Below are 22,822 nucleotides of genomic sequence, written 5' to 3'. Positions count from 1 at the left end.
TGGCCCTTCGAGCTAGCACCGCCATTCATTGTGATCATGACTGATCGTCCCCTATCAATAACCCGTCCCTGCCTTCTCCCCATATCCCTTCACTTGCCCGTAGAGCTCTATCTCCCACCGTTTCTACCCAGTGCATGGTACTTATTTCCGGCAGCCACATGCTGTCCTCCAGGATGCACCGAGCCGTAGCCTGAGGACATGTCGTCGTGATCTAATTACCAAAGATCCGCTCTATAATCTGTGCTAATTACTGGGCTCCTCTGGCGCTGCGAGGCAGCAACTCCACCGCTGCGTCACACGCACGCGCGCGCGCTCAGTCACGCCCCCACGCGGGGCCGGGGGCGCGCGCTCAGTCACACCCCCACGCGGGGCCGGGGGCGCGCGCTCAGTCACACCCCACACACACACACACACACACCCACGCGGGGGCGCGCTCGGACGGAGGGACGCTGCCCCTTTAAGGATGACGGCGGCCGCGCGCGCGCCTTGCGACGTCACGGGGCCCTGTGGTCGGTCGGGCGGCGGCCGCCATGTTGCCAGGTCGCTGACGCCCCGCCGGTGCTGCTCCATGGTCCCCCTCTCACCCTCACCCTCGCCTTCCTCGTCGCTACCACCTGCCGCCGCGGGAAGTCGCCGGCAAGCGCTCGCTCTCCCCCTCGCCCGCCCAGCAGGCGGGAGCAACTGAAGGCCATGGCGGGTAAGAGCGGGAGGTTGCAGGCGTGGGCTACGGACCAGCCTTCCCGACCCCCTCACCCCCCACCCCCCCCCCCCCCCCCCCCCCTCCCCCCCCCCACCCCCCCCCCCCCCCCCCCCTCCCCCCCCCCACCCCCACATCTCCCCCCCCCCCCCCCCCCACCCCCCCCCCGCCCCCCACCCCACATCTCTCACCCCCCACCCCCCCCCCACCCCCCACCTCTACATCTCTCACCCCCCACCACACATCTCTCACCCCCACACCCCCCACCCCTCACCCCCCCCCACCCACCTCTCACCCCCACATCTCTCACCCCCACCCCCCCCATCTCTCACCCCCCACCCCCCATCTCTCACCCCCCCCCACCCCCACATCTCTCACCCCCCCATCTCTCACCCCTCACCCCCCACCTCTCACCCCCCACCCCCCCCCTCTCCCCCCCCCCCCCCCCCCACCCCTCTCCCCACCACACTCTCCCCCCCCCACCCCCACATCTCTCACCCCCCCCCCACCTCCACCCCACCCCCCTCTCTCCCCCCCCCCCCACCACATCTCTCACCCCCCACCCCCCACACCTCTCTCACCCCCACATCTCCCCACATCCCCACCCCCCACCTCTCTCCCCCACCCCCACCCTCCCCCACCATCTCCCCCACTCCCCACCCCCACCACCCCCACCCTCACCTCTCTCACACCCACCCCCCTCATCTCACCCCCCCCCCCACCCTCCCCCCCCACCCCCACATCTCTCACCCCCCCCCCCCACAACCTCACCACCCCACACCCCAACACCCCCCACCTCTCACCCCCCCCCCACTCTCTCACCCCCCCCCCCCCCCCCCCTCACCCCCACATCTCTCCCCCCCCCCACATCTCTCCCACCCCCCACACTCTCACCCCCACACCCCACTCACCCCCCCCCCACATCTCTCACCCCCCCACATCTCTCACCCCCCCCACCATCTCTCACCCCCCACATCTCTCACCCCCCCCCACATCTCTCACCCCCCCCCCCCACCACTCCCCACCCCCACATCTCTCACCCCCCCACATCTCTCACCCCCCACCCCTCTCACACCCCCACATCCTCACCCCCACATCTCTCACCCACATCCCCACCCCCACATCTCTCACCCCACATCTCTCACCCCCCACCCTCTCACCCCCCCACATCTCTCACCCCAACACCTCTCTCACCCCCACCCCCACATCTCACCCCCCACCCCCCACATCTCTCACCCCCCACATCTCTCACCCCCACCCCCACATCTCTCACCCCGCATCCCCACATCTCTCACCCCACATCTCTCACCCCCCCCCCACCCCTACCCCCCCACATCTCTCACCCCCCCCCCCCCACATCTCTCTCCCCCCCCCCCCACATCTCTCACCCCCCACCCCCACATCTCTCACCCCCCCCCCACCTCTCACCCCCCACCCCCCGCCCACCTCTCACTACCCCACCTCTCGCCCCCACCTCTCACCCCCCCCCCCCCCCCCCCCCTCCCCCCCCCCACCCCCTCCCCCCCACCTCTCACCCCGCCCACCCACCCCCCACGCCCACCCCACCCCCCTCTCCCCCCCTCACGCCCACCCGCCCCTCTCCCCCCCTCACGCCCACCCCCCCCCTCTCCCCCCTCACGCCAACCCCCCTCTCCCCCTCACCCCCCCTCTCCCCCTCTCCCCCCCCCCCCTCACACCCGCCCCTCTCCCCGCATACTCCCCACCCTCCCCGCTCACTCCCCACCAGCCCCTCTCCCGCTCACTCCCCACCCACCCCTTTCCCCCCTCACACCCACCTCTTCACCCGTCCACCTTCTAACTGACCTCTTCCACACTTTCCCCTCCCTCATATCTCTCTCCCCTGCCCGTCACCTCCACTCTTCCCCCCCCCTCACCTCTCCTCCTCCTCTCACCTTCCCCTCCTCCTCTCACCTTCCCCCTCATCTGTCTTCCATCCCCTCCCTTCCCCACCATCCCCTGTCGCCCCTCCCACTCCCCTCACCTACCTGCATTAGCTCACAGTGAGTGTTTGCTCAGCAGGTCTCGGCGCTGGCAGCAACCTCGACTTGCAGTGGTGTTTCTCCCAGGTGAAAGGTGCCGTGGACGAGGAGGTGGCGGAAGGTCAGTGCCATTCGGTTCTCAAAGGGTTGGGGTGCTGCTTGTGCGGCCGCTTGAGGCCGGGCCACAGCCAGGGACGTGACGGGCAAGTCACCTACTGGCACCCGGTCCTGCTGCTGCCCTTTGGCGGTCAGTTAATATATAAGTGCAGGAATGAACTGCAGTTGTTGGTTTACACCGAAGATGGACACAAAATCCTGGCGTAACTCAGCGGGACGGGCAGCATCTCTGGAGAGAAGGAATAGGTGACGTTTCGGGTCGAGTCCTTTCTTCAGTCTGAAACTTCCACCACCTATTCATCTCCAGAGCGCTGCCTGTCCCGCTGAGTTACTCCAGCTTTTTGTGTCTGTTTTCAGGACAGAATAAAAAAAGTTGCCGTTGGTATGGGTGATGTGAATGGTGACTGGTGACCGATGACCTGGTATGGAAAACCTCACCCTGGGCGCAGTTGCGGCATAGACAGGAATTGGGCGTAGGGGATAGTCTTTACAGGAAGCAGGGTCTGAAGAAGTGTAGTCTAGATAGCTATGGGAGTATAACCAAGGCTATTCGAACGATCACCTCCATTTCGGCCCCCTACCAAAGCATTACTCCATCAGGGTCTCGGCCCGAAACGACACCATTCCTTCTCTCCAGTGATGCTGCCTGACCCGTTGTTACTCCAGCATTTTATGTCTATCTTCAAGCATGGCTACTCTGAACAATGTGTAGGATGTAACTACAGATGCTGGTTTACACCCAAGGCACAAAACGCTGGAGTAACTTTGGAGAGAAGGAATGGGTGACGTTTCGGATTGAGAGTCTTGTCAAGGGTCTCGACAAAAAACATCCCCTATTCCTTTTCTCCAGAGATGCTACCGGTCCCACCGAGTTACTCCAGCATTTTGTGTCAATCTGCAGCTACATTGAACAAGTTCTCCCAGAATTCCCATCGGAGTTCTGGGAGAACCTCTCTCAATGCTTCCCACATCCCCAGTGCTTCCTGTTGAAGTCTCACCAAGAGACCGGAGCCGAAACGTCATTTGACCATTCCCTCCAACAGATGCAGCCTGACCCACTCAATTATATTCACTGGAATATAGATGGATGCGAGGGGATCTTATAGAAACATATAAAATTCTTAAGGGATTGGACAGGCTAGATGCAGGAAAAATGTTCCCGATGTTGTGAGAGTCCAGAATCAGCAGTCCAGAACCAAGAAAGGGCGATCGTTTCGCGGAACACCTTCCCTCAGCCTGCCTGAACCGACCTGATCTCCCGGTTGTCAGACACTTCAATTCTCCTTCCCATTCTTACACAGACCTTTCTGTCCTAGGTCTCCTCTATTGTCCAAGTGAGGCTAAATGCAAATTGGAGGAACAGCAAATCATATTTTGTTTTGGCAGCTTACAGCCCAGTGGTATAAATATTGATTTCTCCCACTTCGGGTAGCTCCAGCATTCCCTCTCTCTCTAACCCTCCCCCACCCAAGTTGCACTAGATTCTTGTTTTCACCCTACAAACAGCAAAAAATGGCCTGTTTCCTTTATCATCAATACGTTTTTCGCATATCTTTTATTCATTGTTTTTTATCTCTCCACATCATTGTCTATATCTCTCGTTTCCCTAATCCCTAACCAGTCTGACCCGGGTCTCGACCCGAACAGTCACCCATTCCTGCTGTCCAGAGATGCTACCTCCAGTTACTCCAGCATTTTTGTGTCCATCACAAGGAACTCATACTGGAATCTTGAGGAAAGCACTGGAGTAATAGAAACAGAAAATAGGTGCAGGAGTATGCCATTCGGCCCTTCGACCATTCAATAGGATCATGGCAGATCATCTAAAATCTGCACCCCTTTCCTGTTTTCTCCCCACATCCCTTGATTCCGTTAGCCCCAAGAGCTAAATGTAACTCTCCCTTGAATACATCCAGTGATTTGGCCTCCACTGCCTTCTGTGCCAGAGAATTCCACAGATTCACAACTCTCTGGGTGAAAAGGTTTTCCCCCATCTCAGTCCTAAATGGCCCCTTATTCTTAAACAGTGACCCTGGTTCTGTACTCCCCACAGGGAATATTTTTCCTGGATCTAGCCTGTCCAAACCCTTAAGAATTTAATATATTTATATGTTCCCCTCTCACCTATCTATATTCCAGTGAATATAATTAAGCCGGCCAGGCTGCATCTGTTGGAGGGAATGGCCAAGTGACGTTTAGGCTCCGGTCTTTTATAGAAACTTCAACAGGAAGCACGGGGTGGAGGGGGGGAGGTGTGGGAAGCATTGCGAGAAGTTCCTTGTGACTCCATTCTCCCTATCAGTTTCTCCTTCCCCACTGTATATTTACCCAGTTTCTTCGTGAAAACCATGATGCAGTCCTCCTACCCCACATCTGCAGGTAGTGCATTTCAGATTGCAACCACACATACACACAAGTTTCTTCTTCTGTCGCTCTTTATTTTCGTCCCTTTATTTGGATCTATTTATAGCCTTTGAGCTCTCCACCAGAGGAAACACCCTTCCATTATCCATTTTGCTCAGATTACTCATTGTTTTATATACTTTACACATTCTGTCAGCCTTCTGTTAAAATCTTCAATCTACCCTAGCAACTGTAGTCATCTCATTAACCATTCCAGCAGCCTATTTATATCCATCTGCAACTATCATCTTTGCAGTTCAGTGTTTTCTGCAAATTTAGCACCCACGCACCTAAAAAGCAGTAGCCTTAAGGGCCATTCTTTGGAAAGTGAACAAAAATGTCACACACGTGACCTGATGGCATCACACAAAACAATACATTAAACAATTCTTGTAAGATATTAATCTTATTCATTGCTACTTTCCTACCTACATAACTATAATGCATGTCTGCTAAAAATATGAGCATTCTAGCTTTTTAAAATTCACAGTTTGTAAGATAAAACTGTAATGAAAAAAATGTTTTCTTGTGAGGTCACACACGTGACCAGTCATATTTGACCTCTGACCCAAAATGAATATTGTCAGCATAACATAAAAATTTCACTTGATAAACTTTGACAAAAATATGAATCATATATATAGTACAAAACAATATACCTGTGATGCTTGTAGAATTAGAAGAGATGTATTCCACAACTTTTCATAATTTTGGTCGCACACGTGACTAAGAATGGGCCTAAACACCAGACCCTAAAGAATACCATTATTCATCCACTTCCAGTCCAGCAAACAAATATTTGCCACAGTCCCTGTTGTCAGCTAGCCTACTTTTTCTGCAAGGTATCAAGTGTTTATTTGTAATATGCTCTGGAACAATGAAATTCTTACTTATGGCAGCTTTACCGACACATTAGACACAGCAACAACAAAAATAAAAAGCAATAAATTACTTGTAATTGTTAGTAAATTAGACCATGGTCAAACAAAACTAAAACATAGAGCAACCATGGAAGAGCAGAGTCCACAGTTGTTTGGTGCTGAGGTTGTGCTCATGGAGCCCAGGGTGATTCAAGAACCTCAAGTTTACTTGTCAAGTTTAATCGTCACATACACATACAATTCAATTCAATTCAATTCAACTTTATTGTCATTGCACAGATACAAGTATAGGTACAACAAAATGCAGTTTAGCGTCTGGTCATAGTCATAGTGCAAGATAGGAATTAAAAAGAATACAGAACAAGCATACAGTAGAGTAAGAAGAGTACTGGTTAACAATTTGGATGGAGTTATCTAGCGACGGGACTCCGAGTTCAGCAATGTAAGTGTGTTGTTGATAAAGCTGTTCCTCATCCTGCTAGTTCGAGACCTGAGGCTCCTGTACCGCCTCCCTGATGGGAGGAGGGCAAACAGTCCATGGTTAGGGTGAGAGGGGTCTTTGATGATCTTCCTGGCCCGTCTCAGACACCGTTTTCGGTGGAGGGCATCCATGGCAGGGAGCGGGGCACTGATGATGTGCTGAGCGGTTTTCACCACCCTTGTCGTGCCTTCCTATCCGCTGCGGTGCAACTGCTGTACCATACCGTGAAGCAGGTGGTCAGGATGCTTTCGATGGTACAGTGGTAAAAGTTGGTCAGGATCTGGGTGGACAGGTGAGCTTTCTTGAGCCTCCTCAGGAAGTAAAGGCGCTGCTGCGCCTTTTTGATCAGTTTGGTGGTATTGAGGGACCAGGACAGATCCTCCGAGATGTGTACCCCGAGGAATTTGTAGTTGGAGACGCGCTCCACCTCAGTCCCGTTTATATGGATGGGGGTATGTCTGTCCCCTCTGTTCTTCCTGAAGTCAACAATAATTTCCTTCGTCTTCTTGGAGTTGAGGACGAGGTTATTGTTGGCACACCAGGCTGCCAGGTGCTGAACCTCTTCCCTGTAGACTGACTGGTCGTTGTCACTGATCAGCCCTACCACCGTGGTGTCGTCGGCAAATTTAATGATGGCGTTGGAGCCATACTTAGGGATGCAGTCATGGGTGAAGAGGGAGTAGAGGAGAGGGCTGAGCACACAGCCCTGTGGCACGCCGGTAGTGTTATAGTGGAGGAGGTGAGGTTGTTGACCCTAACAGACTGTGGTCTGTTGGTGAGGAAATCCAGTGTCCAGTTGCAGAGGGAGGTGGAGATGCCAAGTCCGCTGAGTTTGGTGATCAAGCTAGCGGGGATGACAGTGTTAAAGGCGGAGCTGAAATCAATGAACAGCAACCTGATGTAGGTGTTATTGCTGTCCAGGTGGGTCAGGGCTGAGTGTAGGGCCGCCGATATGGCGTCCTCTGTAGACCTGTTGGTCCGGTAGGCAAACTGATGGGGGTCCAGTGTGGGGGGGAGGCTGGCTTTGAGGTGAGCCAAGATCAGCCGCTCAAAGCACTTTGCGATGACAGGGGTGAGTGCCACTGGGCGGAAGTCGTTGAGACTCCCTGAAGCTGATTGTTTGGGCACTGGCACAATGGTTGAGGTCTTGAGGCAAGTGGGGACGACACCCTGGGCCAGTGACAGATTGAAAATGTCAGTGAGGACCAGGGATAGTTGTCCAGCACATGCCCTGAGCACACGCCCGGGGATGCCATCGGGGCCGGCAGCTTTGTGCTCATTCACCTTGCTCAGTGCACCTTGTACAGCAGAGGTGGAGAGACTGAGGGGTTGTTCGTTCGGGGGTGGGGCAGCTTTGATGGCTGGAGTTTTGTTGTCCAGGTCAAAACAAGCATAGAAGTGGTTTAGCTCATCAGGAAGGGAGGCGTTGTGTCTGGGGGGGGGGGGGGGGGGGGGGGTGTGTTAACTTTATGGTAATCGGCAATGGATTTGATTCCTTGCCACATGCGCCTGGGGTCGGAGTTGTTTTGGAAATGCTCCTCAATCCGCCGTTTGTGATTGAGTTTAGCGTTCCTAATTCCCTTTTTCAGATTGGCCCTGGATGGGCTGTATCCCTCAGCGTCGCCAGATTTAAAAGCGGCATCGCGAGCCTTCAGCAGGAGTCTGACCTCCCTGCTCATCCACGGCTTCTGGTTAGGGAAGGTCTTTATCTGTTTGTGGGTAGTGATGTTGTCAGCGCAGAATTTTATATAGTCCAAAACGGTTGAGGTGTATGAGTTAATGTCCACTTGGGAGTTAAAGGTGGCCTGGGTGACGAACAGACTCCAGTCTGTTTGCTGAAACTGTTCTGTAATACAGAGACAGCCCCCTCAGGCCAAACCTTCACTTTCCTCACGGTTGGTTTCACACGTCTGATCAGAGGTGTGTATTTGGGGAGCAGGAACAGAGAGAGGTGGTCAGACTGACCCAGGTGGGGGAGGGGGAGGGCTTTGTAAGCTTCAGTGATATTAGTATATACTAAGTCCAGATTATTGTCTCCTCTGGTTGGGCAGGAAACATGCTGATGGAACCTGGGGAGTACAGTTTTAAGGTTGGAGTGGTTAAAATCACCCGCAACAATAAAAGCCCCCTCTGGGTGTGCAGTTAGTTGTTTGCTGATAGCAGCTTGCAGCTCTTCCATTGCTAGCCTGGCATTAGCGTCCGGGGAGGACATAGACTGCAGTGATAACAATCGATGTAAATTCCCTGGGCAAATAGAAGGGCCTGCACTTTATCATCAGGTATTCCGGGTCAGCAGAGCAGTGACTACCAATCCTAACAACGTTCGTAAACCATGAGTTGTTCACATAAATGCACAGTCCGCCACTCTTGGTCTTACCGGCGTACTCCGCTGTTCTGTCGGCCCTGAAGACAGTGCGCCCATCCAGCTCGATGGCGTTGTCCGGGATGTTATCGTTGAGCCATGTTTCGGTAAAGACCATGGCGTTGCAGTCGGCGATCCGTCTGTGTGTGGTGATCCGCAGCTGTAGTTCGTCGATTTTACTCACCAGGGACCGAACATTTGCGAGGAAAATGCTTGGCAGAGCTGGCTGGTGAGGATTTAATTTTAGCCTAGCTCGATAGCCTCCCCGCTTCCCACGTCTTTGTTTGCGGTTCCTGCGCCGCCTCCGGGCACTTCCTGTCGGGGGAGCTGGCCCGCTAGACCGCGGTGTCCTGGCGATCTCTGGCGGCAGTTGGAAGTCGCTTCTGGGGCTCGTTGTGCAGAGACGACCGAGCTCCAGTAGCTCCTGACGGCCGTACAGAGTCTTCGCTCGAGTGCTCCAAGCAAAAACTAAGGTAATAACAAAAAGAAAACTAACTTACAAAAACTATGGAGACGCAGAGCCTCGCGTTGTGCACGCGACGACATCTTGATTTACTTGCATCATACGAGATGTGCAGTGAAATGAAAAGTGGTAATGCTCGTGGACTTTGTGCAAAAAGACAAACAAACAAACAACCAAACAAACTACAAACAGAATGGAACAGAATCACATATTATTTTACGTATAAAATATTGTGGGCGGAAGGAAAAGGGGGAAAAAACAGCACTTTAAAGGAAAAAAAACAGTAGAGTGGTACAGTAAAAGTTAGTCCCTGGTGAGATAGGAGTTTACAGTCCTAATGGCCTCTGGGAAGAAACTCCTTCTCAACCTCTCCGTTCTCACAGCATGGCAACGGAGGCGTTTGCCTGACCGTAGCAGCTGGAACAGTCCGTTGCAGGGGTGGAAGGGTTCTCCCATGATTTTATTGGCTCTGGAGTTGCACCTCCTGATGGGGGGCGAGTGAAGTTCCCATAGTGCGTTCGGCCGAACGCACTACTCTCTGCAGAGCCTTCTTGTCCTGGGCAGACCAATTCCCAAACCAGATGGTAATATTTCCGGACAAGATGCTTTCCGCAGCCGCTGAGTAGAAGCACTGGAGGATCCTCGGAAACACTCTGAATTTCCTCAATTGCCTGAGGTTGGAAAGGAGCTGCCTTGCCTTACTCACGAGTGCTGCGGCGTGTGATGTTCATGTCATATCCTCAGAGATGTGGACTCCCAGATATTTAAAACAGCTCACCCTATCCACAGTATCCCCATTTATCCTCAATGGTGTGTATGATGGTTAAGTGAGGAAACTGTTCTTGAAGCTGGAGGCAGTAGATCTCGGATTCCTGTACCTTCTTCCCAATGATAACAGGAAGAATAGAAGGTGGTCAGGATGGCGTGGGATATCATATTTGCTGGCTTGTTCAGGCAGCGCTTCCAGTAGATCTGTTTAAGGTGTGGAAGCCAGTGCCCATGATGGATTGGGCAATGTCCACCACTCCTGTGTACACTAATGTCTGGAGTCTTATCAGGAGGCAGGATGGGAAGTAGTCTAGATAGTTCTGGGAGTCAGTGGGCTCAGTCGTTAGTCAATCTCCTGTGATGGTGAGATCAGGAAAGTGGAGGGAGGTGTCAAAGAGATGGTCCAAGTGAATTTGTGTGCAGGATGGAAATTGCATCAAATTGAAGAATCTGCAGTCGAGGAAGAAACAAATAATTAAAGGCCTTGCTGGTGGGGGATGGAGGTGTAGAGTGACTGCACATCCTTAGTAAAGATAAGGGAACATGGGTCTGGAAAACAGAAGTCGTTAAAGCGACAAAGTGCTTGTGAGGTGTCTTGGACATAGGTTGGGAGGGATTGGACCGGGGGGGATAGGATGGAGTCAAGGTGCATGGTAATGATTTTAGTGGGGTAGGAGCAGGCAGAAACATTTGGTTCTGCCAGGGCAGTTATGAATTTTGGGAAGACGGTAAAGCTGGGCTATCCGGGGGTGGGGAACAATAAGGTTGCAGGTTGGGGGTGAGGGGGGTCAGACAGAAACCCTGCTGACAAGGGAGGTCAGCTGACTTCTACCGCGCGGAAGCCACGCGCCAGCTCTAGGACACCACCTCCGACTCACCCCGGACCATGATCCCACAGATGAGCATCCGACCATCATAGACAATAGGTGCAGGAATAGGCCATTTGGCCTTTTGAGCCAGCACCGTCATTCAATGTAATCATGGCTGATCATCCACAATCAGTACCCCATTCCTGCCTTCTCCCCATATCCCCTGACTTGATAAAGCTCTCTCTTGAAAGCAACCAGAGAACTGGCCTCCGCTGCCCTCTGAGGCAGAGAATTCCACAGACTCGCAACTCTCTGTGTGAAAAAGTGTTTTCTCATCTCCGTTCTAAATGGCTTACCCCTTATTCTTAAACTGTGGCCCCTGGTTCTGGACTCCCCCAACATCGGGAACATGTTTCCTGCCTCTAGCGTGTCCAAACCCATAATAATTTATATGTTTCAATAAAATTCCCTCTCGTCCTTCTAAATTCCAGAGTATACAAGCCAAGCCGCTCCATTATCTCAGCATATGACAGTCCCGCCATCCTGGGAATTAACCTTGTGAACCTGCTGTACTCCCTCAATAGCAAGGATGTCCTTCCTCAAGTTAGGGGGACCAAAACTGCACACAATACTCCAGGTGTGGTCTCACTAAGACCCTATCCAACTGCAGAAGGACCTCTTTGCTCCTATACTCAACTCCTCTTGTTATGAAGGCCAACATGCCATTCGCTTTCTTCACTGCCTGCTGTTCGTGCATGCTTACTTTCATTGACTGATGAACACCTTGCAGATATCTCCGATTTGATCACTTCCGGCTGTCTGCCAACAAGAGCATCGTAGAAGAGCTTCAATTTTTACATTACAAGCAACAAGTGCATGTTATGTCTTATATGTTAAATAGTAAATATAATAATGTATCAGTTAGATGAAGGGAGCTCCGAGATTAAAAATTAAAGTTGGTGTTTCACTTCAGTGAGATGTTGAAAACCTATTATCTCACATATTACAAGGACATAGAGCATGAACTACTAAAAAATAATGTTGTGCAAGTGATCCAAAATAGTGAACCAGTTTCAATATGCTTTTTATTGAATGCAGCCATATGTTACTTCATCTAAATGGAGTAAATTATTCCCTGTATATATCCCTATCCATGTAATCTGAGCCAAACATTGCCTCGATGGATTTCTAAGAATAAATGATTATTATCATTAACTAGAAAAAAAGATGCAAAGTGATGCGTTAATTTATGTTCCAAAAACAAAGTAGAGATGCGGTTTTAAAGTAATCATTTGTAGGTCAGTAAACAGAATCTAGAAGAAAGAAACATATTCTGGAATAGAATTTTACTCTTTTTTTGTTTTGAAACCTGCATTATGAAAGGAAGGACCACAAGAATGGTGATAGTGGAAAATATTTAACGGAGTTATGGTGTAAAATAATTTGAATTATGAGCCCACATTGTTTCATAAATTAAATCGCAATCATGGATAAGTGTTACAAAATAGTGGTTCTTTTTTCGGAGTTGGATCAAGGCAAGCTTTAGAACTATGTGTATGAACAGGGCTTGAAGTTAATGGTTGCCCGGTTGCCAATGGCCACCTAAACTCCCGCTGGGTAACCTAAAAGCGGTGTCATTCATTAAACGAGTCTATTACCAGCATTCAATCTAGCTATCCGAACCTGTTTTATTCTCAAACCGAGTGAAGCAGCGGAGTGGGGTGAGGTGCCCATGATTAAAGTGGTCGATGATGTCTTGCTGCAATACCAGTCCAGCAAACCTACGTGTGTACAGTAGAATATCTAGGTTTGCATTTTCATTCTATGTGGCAATATCTTGGAAATCGTAGGTATGGATCAATTTGATACCTCCTCATCTTTCAGTTGACAGAATTATAGCTCCCAGGAAATATTTGAACTCCAAGTCCATGTATTTCATAAGGTCACGTGCCTCTCAATTTAAGAGTATTGTAGTTGATGGCAGCTATGTAAAGAATATTAGACTTGTTTTTGTACAACTGCCCTCTTTGGTGATACATCTTCTCATGAGTTAGGCCTTCTTGAAATGCTGCATTTGTGGTAGACACTGCTGTCACAATAATGTCAAATGGGAATTTCAGGATTTTGCTCTGACAGTTTTATACTGGTAACATACTTTTTTTGAGTTTGAGTTAATCCTGTACCACGTATCCCTATAGAAACATGTTTCAGTATTTATAACATTGCCTAACCACACATCTATCTTGCTTTTCTGCCTCTGATACTTTTCTCTTCATCATTAGTTGATAATGGTTTCTTCCCAGCTGTTAACATGCAGCTGTACCATCGTATCACCAACTAGAGACCAGTCCTGACCTACCATCAACCTCATTGGAGTCCCTCGGACTATCTTTAATCAAACTTTACTGGACTTTATCTTGAACTGAACATTATTCCATTGATCCTGTATCTTTACACTGTAGATGGCTCGATTGTAATCATGTATTGTTTCGCTGACTAGATAGGAGACAACGAGAAAGCTTTTCACTGTACAAGTGACAATCAACTATACTAAACAAAACTGGTCTTCCCATTTTTCTTTCTCCATAAATACCAGTTTGTCCCTCTCTGACATGTCTGCACTTTCTTTTTGTTAATAAACCAATTTACGACTATAAATCTCATCGTCACTTTGTTGTGTCTACGGTCCTCCGTATCACTAATGGATCTTGTTTTTAGGGATCTGATATTTGCTATCTTTAAATAACTCCACTGTATTTTACTTTGAAGTATTCTCAAATTCCTCTGGCTGTTTTTTTATTCCCATTGTAATTTTTCTTAGCGTTGTTGTTCCTTTTTGTGCAGCATCTTCAAAGTTTGTGAGATTAATTATTAAACTGAAAATTGATAATGCATAAACATTTTATACAGCAAATAATTGAACTAGTGCCTCGGGCTGAAAACCATGAACTCTTGGGAGATATTCTGACATTACAGTCATCTTTAAAAACTATTAGTCTATGCCCTTCCTTGTAACACGAGACTTCTTATGTTTGAAGTTCCTAAATTAGCATAATTCAAATTTGATAGCTATAATTTGGTCCATTCTTATGGGCCTGTCCCACTTAGGCGACTGTAGGAGACATAGAAACATAGAACATAGAAAATAGGTGTAGGAGTAGGCCATTCGGCCATTCGAGCCTGCACCGCCATTCGATATGATCATGACTGATCATCCAACTCAGTATCCCATCCCTGCCTTCTCCCCATACCCCTTGATCCCTTTAGCCACAAGGGCCACATCTAACTCCCTCTTAAATATAGCCAATGAATTGGCCTCAACTACCTTCTGTGGCAGAGATCCTTGTTAAAGGATTTAAAGTGTACTCATTCCAATTACAGGGCCTCGAAAGAGTCCTGTGTTATGAGACTATGCAGTCGCCACATGTTCGAGGGTGGTTGCCGGTGAGTCGCCTTCATGGTCGTGAGAAGTTCCCTCATTATGGTCGCCGCATACTTTTCAACATGTTGAAAAATTAGTGGCGACTAGAATGAAGCTGCCATGGAGAGTAGTGAGAATTCTCGTGCCATAGGTGGGTCGCCAAGAGGTCCTCGTGGGCTGCCAGGAGGTCGAAGGTTCTCAGGTTCTCGTAGGTTGTAGCCAGTGCTGACCGGTGAATTTCATTAGTTCATTTGTAAAAAAAAATGTAAGAGTGGTTTTCAAAACCAAGGATAAAATGTTAATGTCTGCCGAGCTTCACAGCCGTGCATCTCTGGCTTCTTAAAAGCTGTCTCCACTTCTACTACCCCCTCGCCCCCTCTTTTAAAGGACTTTTAACTTCTTTATTACAGCGCCAACCTTCCTGTTCATTGAGGTGTGTGTCTGTATCACATTGGCTTTGCACCGTGTGAATTTCACTCAGATAGCGCTCCCCCCCCCCCGCTTGCCCTGTCTCCCGCCTGCATAACAGGCTGGTGAAGTGTTTGCGTGTTCCGCTCTGACAGTCACCAACTTGATAGTCACCGTCAGTCGCCTGAAAAATCGCCTAAGTGGGACAGGCCCATTAGTATTGTGTGTGACCAAAAATATGAAAAATTGTGGAATACATATTGTTTTGTACTGTATATATGATTCATATTTTTGTTGAAGTTTGACAAGTGAATTTTTTATGTTATGCTGATAATGTTTGTTTAGGATCAGAGGTCAAATATGACTGGTCGTGTGTGTGACCTCACATGGAAGCATTTTGTTCATAACATCTTACAAACTCTGAATTTTAAAAGGCTAGAATGTTCATATCTTTAGCAGACATACATTATAGTATAGAACCCGTTGCAGTTCGCATACGTCCGAACAGATCCACGGACGATGCGGTCTCCCAGGTCTTTCACACCGCTCTCTCCCATCTGGACAGCCAGAAGGGGGGCTACGTGAGGATGCTGTTCATAGACTACAGTTCAGCCTTCAACACGATAGTCCCCACCAGACAGGCCGGGAAGCTAATGGAATTGGGGCTCAACACCTCCCTGTGTGTCTGGGTCCTGGACTTTCTCACCGCCAGGCCCCAGGTAGTCAAGATGGGAGGGAATACATCGAAGTCCCTCACCCTGAGCACAGGATCGCCCCAGGGTTGCGTCGTCACCCCCCTATTGTACTCCCTGTACACACATGACTGTGTGGCTAGGTTCAGCTCCAACTCATTAATTAAGTTTGCTGATGACACTGTGGTGGTGGGCCTGATCTCAGACGACGACGAGAAGGCCTACCGGCAGGAGGTGACTGGTCTAGCACTCTGGTGCCAGGATAACAGCCTTCTCTTGAACATCAAAAAAACGAAGGAGCTGATCATGGACTTTAGGAGCACACATCATTCGAGGATGTACCCTCCATTGAGGATAAATGGGGATCCTGTGGATAGGGTGAACTGTTTTAAATATCTGGGAGTTCACATCTCCGAGGATATGACATGGGCATCACACGCCTCACCACTCGTGAGTAAGGCAAGGCAGCGCCTTTACCACCTCAGGCAATTGAGGAAATTGAGAGTGTCTCCGAGGATCCTCCAGTGCTTCTACGCAGCGGTGGTGGAAAGTATCTTGTCCGGGAACATTACCATCTGGTTTGGGAATTGCTCTGCCAAGGACAAGAAGGCTCTGCAGAGAGTAGTGCGTTCGGCCGAACACACTATGGGAACTTCACTTGCCCCCCTGCAGGAACTATACATCAGGAGGTGCAACTCCAGAGCCAACAATATCATGAGAGACCCCTTCCACCCCTGCAACGGATTGTTCCAGCTGCTACGGTCAGGCAAACGCCTCCGTTGCCATGCGGTGAGAACGGAGAGGTTGAGAAGGAGTTTCTTCCCAGAGGCCATTCGGACTGTAAACGCCTATCTCACCAGGGACTAACTCTACTGAACGTTTTTCCTTCCATTATTTATTATGTAAAAGAATATGTGTGTTATAATTGTGTTTATAGTTTGTTTTGTTGTTTGTCTTTTGCACAAATGTCCGGGAGCATTGCCACTTTCATTTCACTGCACATCTCGTATGTGTATGTGACAAATAAACTTGACTTGACTTGGCTTGTAGGTAGGAAAATAGCAATGAATAAGATTAATCTCGTACAATAATTTTTTAATGTATTACTTTATGTAATGACATCTGGTCACATGTGTGAAATTTGGTTCCCTGTCCAAAGAATGGCCCTTACAAACTGTGAATTTTAAAACTCTGGAATGTTCTTATCTTTAGCAGACATGCATTATAGTTCTGTAGGTAGGAAAATAACAATTTATTTATTTATTTTATTTATTCCGAACAAGTAAAGACATTAAAGACATTAATAGTAACAAAATCGAAATTATCAATCAATTGGACATTACAATCAATATTTACAAGCAATGAAAAGAACAAAAAGCAAATTTCCAATGTCCAACTCTGTGTCTGTACAAGCTCGAAAAGGAGTGAGAAGAAGAATAACTTATTAAATCTCACCCCTTTTCCCCAACACTTCTACCATATTTAAAAATCAATTAATAATAATAATAATAATACTACCCCAGGCAATTTCCCATAATACCTACAGACATATATATACACATACAACTATTATACGCATACAAACTTCATATATGAAGTAACCAAACATAAGTAAACAATTGTAATAGAATAAGATTAATCTCTTGCAAGAATTTTTTGATCTATTTATGTGATGCCATTTGGTCGCGTGTGTGATATTTTGATTCAGTTTTCAACGAATGGCCCATTTGCTGTTGAACTTGCAGTATCTAATGTGGTATTGTTAACTCTCTTGACTTGACTTAATGATTGCGTGTGCATTTCATTAAGGATGTAAACACCAGTGTTTTCCAATCTTCAATTTTCAGCAGGATCTCTAGTAAAAAAATAATCTTGACCATCTGTGATTATTCGCTGGCTTTCCAAACATAAATTAAAACCCTCTTGGAATCTTTTCAATAATTTGCCTCCCTGTTAGAATTGTCTTAAAAATATTCAGCAACTTTTCTTTTTCCACCCTTTAAAAAACAATTCTAAAGGAAAAACCTGTATGCCTTGTTTCTGTTTTAAATGAGTGTCTCTACTTTTGAACAGTGATTTTGTTTCCTCCCCAGCACTAGATTTTCTTACAAAAAGGGAACTTATTCACATCTATCTTGTCAAGACCACTCGGGCCCCTTTCTATCAACCAATCCTTCTTAGAAGAGGATATAAAATAGCTATCCACATTTTCTTTGACAACCTGTCTATTCCAAGTATTAGTTTAGTAACTCTTCTTTGAATTGCTTGTGCTGTATTAAACTTCCTTTAAAAATAGGGTGACCTATTTCAAGGAAGAATGTGCAATGTCTCAAAAAACTGAAGGAAACTCCCCCCCCTTTGCAATTAATAACATTTTGTCTGCTTTTCTAAATACTTGGGGAAATGCGTATTGCCCATTTACAAATCATACACTTAAGATCTTGTGTATCAGGGTGCTGCAGTTTAGGTGATAATCTTTTTTCCCTCCTGGCAAAGTGATGGATTCAAAATTTCTTGCATTCTAATCCATTTTCAGATCTTTGCCCACCACTTAACCTAAATTCCTTTGTAGGTTCCTCATATTCCATTTGTTTTCCTATCTTTTTGTATCAGCCAATTTGTCAAACAGACCTATAATATGTCCATCCAAGTCATCATATAAATCCTAAGCATTTTAAGTCCAGCACATATTACATCTTGCTAAACAAAAAGAGAGCCTTTTTTTAAATGATAATAACCCATGATGTATCACCTTATTAAAATCTAAATATAGGTCATCCATTTGTTCCCTTCTAAACTCTAAATATTTTAGCCAATGAAACAGTGAAATTGTAGATAAATTAGCTGAACATTAAGGTAGGCAAGTTATAATCAATGCAAATTGAAAAATTGGATTGCAAAGGTAATGTCAAAGGGCAAAACTATCACTGATTTCTATTTTGGTCATTCTGAGATTTATTTCTGATACATAAAGGTAGAATAGCGTATGTGCTAAATGGTGATGAAGCTGGAAGACTCGATGGGAGTAATTTTGGTATTACGTTTACGTACATCAACAGAATAGGTACAGAACATAATTTGAGAGATTTATGCATGTGCACTTCATATCTAGAGAAGAGGTTCAAGGAAATAGAATTTATGGTACAGTTCTAGAAACCCTTGACCACATCTGGAGTAATCTACCATTCTTGGTGAGATACAGAAGGATTATTTGGTTTTGCAAATTGTATTGTTAAATGAAAAATAGAAGGTTTCCATTCCAGCTGGTTCATTTTTTGAGATTATTAACAATTATATTAACGTTAATTGCTCCATGAGTGTTTCACTTAAATAATTTTGTAATAAATTTCCTGTGGCACAGCTCACAAGTTGTCTTGGGCCTTGATCGCAGTTTTTTATTTTTACTGCAGCCCAACTGAAGTCCCAGACCTCTTCTTCATAGATGCCCTCAATACTTCCCGAGTAGTTGCTGAAGTTTTAACCATTTTGAAGAAGAAAGACAGAAATTCAGAGAATAAAACTGACAGATTTTCTTGATTTTCAATAAGTTTTGCAAATGGTAGATAGTATTGCAAATACTTGAGGCTTGTGCCTTTTAGTGCAATATTGTCACTCCCATAATTCAGTATTTTTTTAACTTGAGAGTAGTTAGTGAGTTATTATTTTTAAGGTGACTAAATGTCAGAAACCACATTCAAGATCCTCTTATAAATGGTACCATGAGACCGGTATCTTTAGAATATGGTGCAAACTTCTTGATGACTTTTATGCCAAAAATTATAATGGATCCATTATAAATATTTATAATGGAACCTTTGTAAACATTTTGCTATCATGCTCATGATGTACTTGATTCATTTGTGATATGTTGTGAAGGAATGTTATTCTCTATTATTCTTTGCTGAAATCCCCAAAACTGAAAACCATATTTAACATGTTTTTATTATTGTGCTTTTGCTATACCTACTGAGAAAATGGTTTTCGCCTATTTTTGGTGTACTGAGGAACCATTTCATCCCAATACCAAATTGAGGTCACAGAAACATAGCAAAATTGGCATATTTTTATTTTGAGTGGAATAAAAGAATTGCTGTGGGTTACTCCATTTAAGAAGTATTAAAATGCAACTTGGATGTTCACATATAAGAACTATAGCATGCAGTTGCTGTCTTATCCATGTACCGCCTACCATGAAGCACGCTGATGCCATCGATTTTGTCTGCTATTGCCACATAGGCTGGATACATGAAAGATAGGTGCAACAGGACATGGTGGATAATTGTGTAGGAGGTCTCCAGTTACTTCTCGAGACCAGATGGACTATTAATGCCTTGTGCAGTGGGTGATCCTGAGCCACAAAAGGCTGCAGCAGCAGCTCTGGGGCCTCAGATTGAGATACCTGTGAACAGAAGTTATCAGTGCACAAATGCTCGGCAATGAGATTTTTCGATGCATTTCAATATTTTCTTATTGCTGGCTGTAAATTTTTTAATATCTTCATTCAAATTTGCTGCTTCGCATTGACACACATCTCAGTAAATTGTAAGATAATGAATGTTCTAAGTTGTGACGTTAATTCAATTTGTTCACCAAAATTAATTTGTAATAATGATGACAGCATCACATAGGGTAAATCGTGTCAGGAAATGGCCAGTACAATTTCCTGATAGATAGAACATCAACAGAAGTGGGCAAAAACCCGTTAAAATAGTATAATGTATTGTTTTTAATTAAGCATTTATTCATTAAAGAAAGGCACAAACGGATCCAGTTTCTAGTCAATTATCAATTGATAATTTAATTTTTTGAAACTCGTGTGCAACAGCCTGTTTCAAAAAACTAAGTTTTAATTAGTTATTTTACATCCACTTGGGAAAAGTTCCAGCTGAATCCATGCAGTTTGGAGAATATTTAATTGCAATAATACAACACTGTCTCTTCAACCTTTCATGATTGTTTCTCCTTCAAAAAGCATTAAAACAAACAATTGATTGAGGTTATTAACTCTTTATTTTGTTAATGTTTATTAACAAACTCTTTCATATAAATCAACCATAGATGCACAACCAATGATTAAAATCAATTATGGATTTTTGTTGACTTATGTTTTATTGTAAATACATTTTTGTCGCACATGTTGATTGGACATCTAAATTACTTTTGAAACGTACTTTCCATGCATACAACTGAAAATTAAAAACAGTGTACGGTATATTGGAGTAGTTGAGTTTTTTTTTGTTCAGTTGATAAAGTTCAATTTCTGAATACCTGCCAAGATTCTTGGGATCAGGGCAGTTTTTTATCTGCTTCATAATAAAAATGAACAGGATGTAAAGTGCAAAACGTAATGAAGTATATTGTGGTATGTATAGCTTTAATGCTAACACCAAGACCAAAAATAATCAAAACTAAAAAGGCGTGGCAGATCAATCGGGATGTTTCTAAAATTTTCTACATCTGTGTTATTTAGATCTGTCTTTTTTTCTGTTTTGTATTATCAGTTTCATATTTCCTCATGGCATAGAAAATGGCCATTCAGCACATGAAATTCGACACCATTTTCTCAAATATGCCGTTTTAGCAACTCCCCTCACACCAGCCACCAATATTTAGGGTAATTTGCAGCGGCCAGTTAACTAGAAATCAGCAGACTTTGGAACATGCTGAGAAACCACAGCACTTGAGCAAAATCCATGAAAGCCAGAAAAAACGTGCTAACCAATTGCGTCTGAGTCAGAATTGAACTCGGTCATTGAGACAACTGTCACTAAGTAAAGATTAAAATTAGTTGACTTTGAAATTGGGAATAAGCAAATTGCACAAAGCATGTTTTTGATAGATGCAATTTGTTGTGGAGAGAAATAATCACAGAGAGAAAGACCACAAGCATCTGGGTTCCAATTCCAATGATTTCTCCCATGTAACATTCTCCTTTTCCAATACTGACCATATTGACAGCTAATCCCTTGTATATGCCTATTCATGCTTTGTTTTTATTCTTATGTCTGCTTTTTTCATCCAAATTAGAATGTTCACCAAAATTAGAAGTTTATAGCTTAACATTATTTCCTGGTGGGGCGGGTGGACTGAATGTTGGATTATAAACCAAAGATCCATGTCCCAAATCTAAAGACAGGTGGCAGGGTCCACAACAGCGAAGTGACGGATGAAGAAAAATATTTGATATTGATAATACATATGAGATATGCTCTGAGAAGTAAATAAAACATGATTTGGCAGGATTACAGGTAGGATGTTGGTGCCTGCTATCAACTACATGGAAGATAGCAGGCACTGTCAACTACATGGGAGACTAGAAAAAAAATACTTTAAAAACCTACTAATCTTCTAAACAAGAAGAATTGGATGTTCTTGGTGTATCTCATCTATGGTGCCTGTTGTTTTCAGTGCACTTCATCTTTTGTATCCATTGTTCTCGGTACGTCATCTGCTGTATCCGTTGTTCTTGGTGTGGACTATATATTTGCGACACCAAGCAAAGACTGGGCGATCATTTTGCTGAACACCTGCACTCAGTCCAGGGCTCGAAATTAGCGGTTGCCCGGGTGCCACTGACCACTCAAAGCGCCGCTAAACACCCTAAACACCGAGTCATTTTGCCCGGCTTGGCAGCCAGATACTGGTTTGTACCAAAGATAGACCCAAAAAACCGGAGTAACTCCGCGGGTCAGGCAGCATCTCTGGAGAAAAGGACCGCGACGTTTTGTGTCGGCGGTGATGGCTGTAATGCGTGGGAAAGATACTAGGTGCGGGGTGAGGAAGGGTCCGCGCGAATGACAGGCCCCGAACAGCGGCTCCATCATCTCCTCCTCCCGCACCCCGCCCGCCCTGATAGCGGCCACTGTTTGCAAACCCGCTAACGGCGCTTTTAAAACAAACCCTCCCGCACGCCGAGGCAGGGAGGAGGGACAGGCCTCAGCGTGCGGGAGGGTTTGTTTTAAAAGCTCCGTTAACGCATTTGCATGCAGAGGCCCTTATCAGGGGGGGCGGGAGGAGGAGGTGATGGAGCCGCTATCGCGGCCGCTGCTGCCGCTGTTCGGGGCCCGTCATTCACTTCGTCCCTTCTGAAGCAACTGCACCAAAGATACTACACCTATGGGATCTTTGAGCTACACCGCTCGGCCCCGCACCTTGCTGTTGGCTGGTGGAGGAGGGAGGCGGTGGCTAGGTATTCCCAACGGCCAAGGCAGCGGGGCGATATTGTCCAAGGAGCGCTGACCCTCCTTCCTCCATACCTCACCCCCCCCCCTTCGCTCTCTCTCTCTGTGTCTTGTACGCCCTCTCCAACCCCCCCCCCCC

The 22,822-nt window shown here is 46.5% G+C and overlaps 1 protein-coding gene across 2 annotated transcripts in view; it reads left to right on the top strand.

The window, feature by feature from the left end:
* Window positions 1-551: 551 nt before the first annotated feature.
* Window positions 552-22,822, top strand: part of ppp2r2d (protein phosphatase 2, regulatory subunit B, delta) — a 58,795-nt gene continuing 36,524 nt past the window's right edge. The window contains exons 1-2 of one of the 2 annotated variants that reach the window (XM_055646669.1): window positions 552-697; window positions 2,738-2,818. In XM_055646669.1, the coding sequence (XP_055502644.1) occupies window positions 691-697; window positions 2,738-2,818 (88 nt within the window). In that variant the 5' untranslated portion in view covers window positions 552-690. Of the gene's footprint in view, window positions 698-2,734; window positions 2,819-22,822 lie in introns of both variants that reach the window. The other variant, XM_055646668.1, reaches the window with a different exon arrangement.

This window comes from Leucoraja erinacea, chromosome 15 (genome assembly GCF_028641065.1).
Source record: "Leucoraja erinacea ecotype New England chromosome 15, Leri_hhj_1, whole genome shotgun sequence".
In the NCBI taxonomy this organism is placed as follows: Eukaryota; Metazoa; Chordata; class Chondrichthyes; order Rajiformes; family Rajidae; genus Leucoraja; species Leucoraja erinaceus.
This window is presented reverse-complemented; position numbering and strand designations above follow the sequence as displayed.